Source organism: Ailuropoda melanoleuca, chromosome X (genome assembly GCF_002007445.2).
Source record: "Ailuropoda melanoleuca isolate Jingjing chromosome X, ASM200744v2, whole genome shotgun sequence".
NCBI classification, from domain to species: domain Eukaryota; kingdom Metazoa; phylum Chordata; class Mammalia; order Carnivora; family Ursidae; genus Ailuropoda; species Ailuropoda melanoleuca.
Genome location: NC_048238.1, coordinates 4,451,703 through 4,458,642, shown reverse-complemented (window position 1 = coordinate 4,458,642; position 6,940 = coordinate 4,451,703). Strand labels below are relative to the sequence as shown.

At 50.4% G+C, this 6,940-nt stretch overlaps 1 protein-coding gene across 5 annotated transcripts in view; it reads left to right on the top strand.

The window, feature by feature from the left end:
• PUDP (pseudouridine 5'-phosphatase) overlaps window positions 1-6,940 on the top strand; it is a 94,165-nt gene that overhangs the window by 75,423 nt on the left and 11,802 nt on the right. For 4 of the 5 annotated variants that reach the window (XM_034649454.1, XM_034649451.1, XM_034649452.1 and 1 more), the window contains exon 6: window positions 2,660-6,934. The exons of the other annotated variant lie outside the window; for it this stretch is intronic. In XM_034649454.1, the coding sequence (XP_034505345.1) occupies window positions 2,660-3,026 (367 nt within the window). In that variant the 3' untranslated portion in view covers window positions 3,027-6,934. Of the gene's footprint in view, window positions 1-2,659; window positions 6,935-6,940 lie in introns of those variants that run through there. 5 annotated transcript variants of the gene reach the window in all.

Sequence of the window (6,940 nt, the reverse complement as noted above, 5' to 3'; positions counted from 1 at the left end):
TGCAGATTCCAGAAGGACATGGGGACTGAGTTGAGAGGGGGCGGGCTGAGGTCTGACTGTGTGCCCATGCAGATTCCAGAAGGACATGGGGACTGAGTTGAGAGGGGGCGGGCTGAGGTCTGACTGTGTGCCCGTGCAGATTCCAGAAGGACATGGGGACTGAGTTGAGAGGGGGCGGGCTGAGGTCTGACTGTGTGCCGTGCAGATTCCGGAAGGACATGGGGACTGAGTTGAGAGGCTGGTTTCTCTTGGTGCCGTTTGTGTGCTGTCAGCAGGAGGGGCATTCCTCAGGGCAACAGTGGGGTTCTGTGTTCCTGTTGGTTCCTGTTTTTTGGGACTTTGGATTAGAGTGAGTTAGTTCAGGGAAGAACGTTTCGTGACTGTTCTTTTCTAGCTCTCTCCTCCCCTCACTCACCAAAGAGCCAGAGGTGGGATGCCGGCCCTTTTCTGATACAAGTCACAAGAATTACTCAGAAACCTGCTTCCAAATGAAGCGTAGTGATTTGGGCATGTTTCATGGATCGGTTGTTGTGTTTGTCGTATTCTGTTTAGTTTGGCTCGGGGTCCAGCTGGCTGCCTTGACCCTCTGAAGGCAGTGAGTGTGTGTGAGTCAGGGGCTGCTCTGTGGTCCGCGACACCTGCAGCCCATCGCACACTTGAGTTCATTCCTGACGCTCGGCGCACCCCCAGCTCGGGGCTCAGCCCCTCACGGTGCCCCCACTTCTGGGGCCACCCACCCTTCTGCCTGGACAGCCACTAATTTGGGGGTGGTTCTTAGGCCCTTTTGTGAGTTTCAGTAGTTCATTAGAATGAGTCTCAGCACTCGGGGAAACATTTTCTGTGTGTTTTCTGATTTCTTACTCAGGAGACAATTCAGGAGCAGCCCCGTGGGGGTGCTGCTTAGGGCCAGGCATGGCTGGCAGGGGGCATGGAGCTGCCATGCCCTCCCGGTGCCCCTGTCCCGGCTCCTCAGTGTGTTCGTCAGCCCAGAAGCTCTAAGAACCCCGTGCTTGAGGGGTCTGATGAGGTTTCATTATGTAGGCATTATTCATTAAATCATTGCCCATTGGTGATTAAATCACTGCCCCTGGAGGTCGGGGCTAGGGCTGGAAGCCCCATGCCTCTAAGTGTGCCTTGGTCTTTCTGGAATCCATCCCAAAGCCATCTAATGAACCAGGGGTGCTCTCTTAATTAGCAGAAACTCGGGAAAGGGGCTTATCTCAGATAACAAAAGATGCTCCACTTGCTCAAGAAATTCCGAGGGGGGCGCCTGGGTGGCACAGCGGTTAAGCGTCTGCCTTCGGCTCAGAGTGTGATCCCAGCATTATGGGATCGAGCCCCACATCAGGCTCCTCCGCTATGAGCCTGCTTCTTCCTCTCCCACTCCCCCTGCTTGTGTTCCCTCTCTCACTGGCTGTCTCTATCTCTGTCGGATAAATAAACCTTTAAAAAAAAAAGAAATTCCGAGGGTTTTAGGACTTCTGTGCCGGGAGCCAATGACCAGGATCAAACATACGTTTTTTATAACGTCTCAGCCGTGAAGGATCATTGAGCGATAGCAGTACCACTGATAGCGTGTCGATACACACACGGGGGCTGGTTCACATCTCATCACTGAATCCGGCTGTGATGAGGGACAAGCCCACCATCGCCAGCTCCCTCAACCATAGAGTGAAAGACGAGCCCCTTTCCAGGGCTGCGGGGCCAGATCCAGGGTGCGGCGTGGGTCAGTTTCTTCAACTGGGGCATCAATACACCTGCGTGCTTGGCATCCTCCTACAAATCCCGTGCGAATATCTTGTTATTCCCAAGAACCTCGCTTCCTGAAGTGCTCTGCGCCTTCAGGTGATGAAGCCCTCCTGTTAGGAAAGCCGTTTTCCTTGTTGGGTGCACATTGGTGTGGATTCACAAGTGACGTGAAGCTGCTGGACAGACGGGTTCGCAGAGCCGTTCAGAGTCTGCAGCCTCCTGCTTTCGGTAGGACTGGAAGAGCTGAGGAAGACTCCCTGGGATGTTGGCCCTCACCTGAGCTGCTCGTATGGCGGAGGCCGTGAAAGGGAAAATGTGCTACGTTTCTTCCCACGATATGATAGCCGTCCTTCCTTTGCAAGGCACCCTGTCAGTGCACATGTGGTATTTCCGTGCTTTAAAGCGTGTGGGGAGACAGAGTTGATAGGGAAAGCACGCACTCGCTCTCATCCTCGCTTCACATGAGACCATTTGTAAGGAAACCGTGCAAAGCAGAGACACAGCTGCAGAGTGAACACAGAGCTCCCCATATTGTCTGCATATCCTCCTGTTCTTCTCACTGACAATATTTGTTTTAGGCTTGTCAAAGAAAAATGAGCAATTGCATATCGTTTTTTTTTTTAAAGATTTTATTTATTTATTCGACAGAGATAGAGACAGCCAGCGAGAGAGGGAACACAAGCGGGGGGAGTGGGAGAGGAAGAAGCAGGCTCATAGCGGAGGAGCCTGATGTGGGGCTCGATCCCATAATGCCGGGATCACACCCTGAGCCGAAGGCAGACGCTTAACCGCTGTGCCACCCAGGCGCCCCAGCAATTGCATATCTTAACAGTAATTTAGCTTGTAAAGTGTTCTAGACATTACCCTTGTTGCTAATCCGTGTTTGTTTATGCGTGTATTTGTCTTGCAGAAATGAAACTTTCTTGTCATATTTCTTAGGCAAATACATTCCAGGTTTTTGGGGTTTCTCATCAGGTGATCTGCATGTGGTGACACTAAAGGAAAATTTGAACAGGCTCCTTGTTGTGGACACAACCTTAATTTTGGACTTGGATTGTTTTTTCTACCTTATACGTGAAGTGCTTGCAAAGAGAGTTGTTGAACTCCGAGAAGGTCTTCGAACATGTCCCACTGCTTTCTCTTTGATGCAGCGCCGGCCCAGGAGAGGAGCGTGCCTGCCAAGTTCAAGGGCATTTCTTAGGATTATTAAGTCGCTGGAGAGATTCGCAGTTGCCGGCGGGAATTTATTATGCTGTGGGTGTCATCCAATTAATTAGGCACAGTAGTAGTAATAGAAAGGAGGAAAAAACAGGCAGTGTCAAAGGAAGAAATTATGTTGAAGTGTTAGTTACCATTTTACCAGAAGAAAATGCCTAACAGAGCTGGCATGAAACCCGTTCTCACTGAAACGATTATTTCTAAGCTGCGCGTGTCATTCTTTTGTGCTAAAACTAAGCAAACACGGTGCCATCTCCAGAAGTCCCCTCCACCCATCCTCAGTGCTGACGAGGACTCATTGAGAGCCTGCTGTGTGCCGAGGAGGCACGGGGCCTGTGTGAGCCCCCCTCGACTGTCCGAGACCCCGTGGGTCACGGTCACCTGTGCTCCGGCTCCCACAGCACACGGCTTCTGCAGCCTCACGGGTGTGAGCAGCTGGGCCTCAAGCCACAAGGTTGGCTGACAGACAAGCTGGGCGTCACCCCCAGGTCCTCGGGGTGTGTGACTTCTCCATTCGAGTTCCTAGCCCACAGCGCTGCACATCTCTGGTGCAAAATAAAAACAATGATGGCCTCACGTACCCGGGATTGCTTGGGTTGACATTTATTACAAGTAAATCCCAAAATCAATTCTGAGAAGCATAGTCGTTACTACCTTGCATATTTTACTTTCTTGTTAAGAACTGAGTTTCAGGTTTGTTTTTTTTTTAATTCCTCTTATGTTTTCAAGAAAGTTCTGCACATTAAGCATTTATATACTTAAAGAGTAAAAAGAAAGAACGGTAAAGGCATTATAATTGGTGAGTTCTAATTGTGTAACGTCTTGTCTTCCTGGTAAAACTAAGACTGTTCTCTCAATTACAGAAGGAATCACCTGAGTGGACTTTTCAGTGTGGGAAAGGGCAGTTAGTATATTTTACCTGACTCCTTGACCAACACACATGTTAAATTAAGAACCAATCTCAATCCTCTTTTTACCCTACCCCGTCTCTGTCCTCAAAGTCTACGGAAAGGCGTGGGCCGTCAACGTGCGTCTGCCATTTTTGGCTGTCTGTGAAGAACTTCTTTACTTCCCAGAATAATGGGCAGCAGGCACATGCATTGCTGTGGCAGATTTAAGCTCTACTTGGTGGTCAGGTGAGCTGTGCGGGGCCCTCTGTCTTCTGTGTGATTGGATGTCCCTTAGTTAGCCTCGCACGGCCAGCACCCCTGGTAGAGGCATAGCCATGCCGGAGCCCCTCCTGGGTGAGGAGAGACTCACCGCACCATCAGAGTCTGCCCTGCAGGGACCTCAGGAACCCACAGCCTCCAGCGTCACCGGCCAGGCCGCGTGACCACTTTCTCCTCCTGTCTCTCATAACCACTGAGCAAATACAGTGGCTTCAGGATTATTCAGTGTCTCCTGCAACATGATTTACCAAGCCCTCCCATACTGTATTTAAAAAAAAAAAAAAAAATCCTGACTATCTTGAATATTACCGTCACAGTCTTCACTACGCTTTGGTTTTTTTTCTTTCACTGAACCTACCTTTGCTTGGTGTCCCTACTGAGGTTGCCTGCTTTTCCAAATTCCACTGTCAGGGAGGAGAAACATTTCCTGTACTCTCTTAGGTTCTGTATTGGGTGCCTGTAAATTAAACGGACAAAAGGCCTTAGTAAGAGACAAGACAGATTTTTATTTACTGACAGATGTGGCAGTTCACAGAAAAAAATGTGATTCAAGGAGGCAGTTGGAGTCTGGGGCTTATATACCACCTTAATAGGGGTTGGAGAAAGACAGAGGGACACTTTCAGGGGAAAAAATGACCCTCAGGAAAAATAAATGGGCCCTTAGAAGAGGTGGGAGATGTGGTAGCTTTATTAGTATACGTGCTGCCGAACTGAGCACGATGTGATAGCTTTATGACGATGTCATAATGTCTCGGCGAGTTCTTATCCAGGTGCTGACCTGTGCTGACCTGTCTTCGGCACTAAGAGTCAACTTCCGCCGGCTGTAAAACTCCCGGGGAGGGCGTGTATGACAGCTGAGTTCTTGAGGAGCCTGTGCTTTCAGGAAGATACGCAGAAGGCGCAGAAACCCTCTTCTTGCAGCTGTTGATTCTCCATTATCCTCGGCTCAGTATAATCTTTGAGCCACTGGAGCATGTTCTAGACCTCCTTGACCCCCGAAGCGTCCCTCTTTTCCTTTTCCAGCAACCCCTCTGTCACTTCCTGGCCACCTCCTGTGCTCAGCATCTCGCTGGCCAGACTCAGCATCCTTTCCTTGCTGAGCTCCCGTGGCCTCCTCGCTTTGGAATTAGTTTGTCTCTGGTTCTCAGACCCTGCCTTCCTCCTAGACCGCCACCCACATCAGGCACTGTGATCCTGTCTGGCCACATCTTTGCCTTGTCTCTCCCGCCTTCTGGTCCATCTACCCTCCAGCCTGTCGAGGCCTCTCCTGGGACCTGCTGCTCTCCTCCAGGTCCTCCCTTCCCGCCCACATGGCTCCACTGTCCTGCAGATTCACTCCGGTTGTCCCGCCCAGTGACGTCCTCAATGCTAAGGACCTCACAAAGGCCCCTTCTCATCTTTCCAGACCTTCGGCAGCATCCCCCTTCCCCCAGCTGCTGGCAGCACCCTTGAGTACAGACAACAGTGCACGGTCGTGTTCCCTTTGAGGTGAATGAGGCAGCCGTTCATGGATATTTGCAGTCGTCATTAAGAATGGGCCAGCCACAATTCGTTCGTGTGGAATACTTATCTAACAGTACCGTGTGTGCGGGAATCACACACATCATTACCTGGTGTTCAGTGTAGCCAATGGAACAATGGGAGAGATGTCATCTCCCTGGACAGCAAGGATGACATACCTCCCACGCACACGGGTGCCCAGATCCAGTGGGCATTCGCCTTCGTTTCAGAATCAGGTGTGGGTAGTAACTGCTGTCGGTATTGGCCCAGCATCTTCGCATCAGCCAAAGCAGGAAGCACACGCGGTGGCAACACCATTTTCCTTTGCCGTTACAAAGACCGTTAACCCTCCAGGAGCTCCGCGCTCCATCCGTGTGTGCCGTTTCTGCTCACTTCTGTTCAGCGTGACTCCCAGTAAACCCATTGCGAAACCGTGAATTTTTTTTTTTATCATTCTTGAGATACATATAGACAGACGCATGTATCACACAGAATGTAAACTGCTGAAATGGGGTGCCCAAAGCGACGTTCGTGACCATGATTTGTGACCTGCCTGGAGGGGCTCCTTCATAATCTATTCTTATAATGTGGTGGTACCAGCACAGCTGCGACGCGGTGTTCTCAGTTGCGTGTGTATTTGTGCACGGGCTTGTGAAATCAGCAGTTTCCGAGAAGGATCGTTCTCATGAGGCCGTCACGGCAGCACGTACAATATAACCTGTCTGTGTCAAGCCACCACGCTCCCAGGGAGAATGGCACAGGATATCAGATATTTAAAAGGATCCCTTGTATCTTGGATTTCTAAAAAACTCACTGAACAGTTGTGCAGTGCGATGATTCGTAGTAGACGGGAGAAGTATTGCCATGATAGAGCGTTGACAGCCACCTAATGGGTACTGTGGGTTTCTCCGTAAATCAGTGCGTTTGCCTTTTCCGGGTTTGTAAACACTGGTGTGGTAGCTTGCTTGTGCTCTGCGCCCCCGTGGCTGTCCCCCCTCCCTGCCACCTCGCAAAATGAAAACCCCTCAGCCTGGCCACTCGGTCCCTCACTGGTTCCTCCCGCTCTCCGTCTCAGCCTACACCCCTGTGTTGCTAGCTTGTCATGGAGGGTGCCTTTTGGGGGCGGGGGATATGTCTGCAAACACTCTGTGGGGAATGATAATGAATACCGTGGTTGAGAAACATGGGATTCATCACAATTTGGATTAAATAAATACGGAACTAATGGTCCCCAGCGATTGCCAAGGATGGCCTTTAACAAATTCAGGGTGATCTTCTGGGGTTTTTTTGTTGTTTTTTTTTTT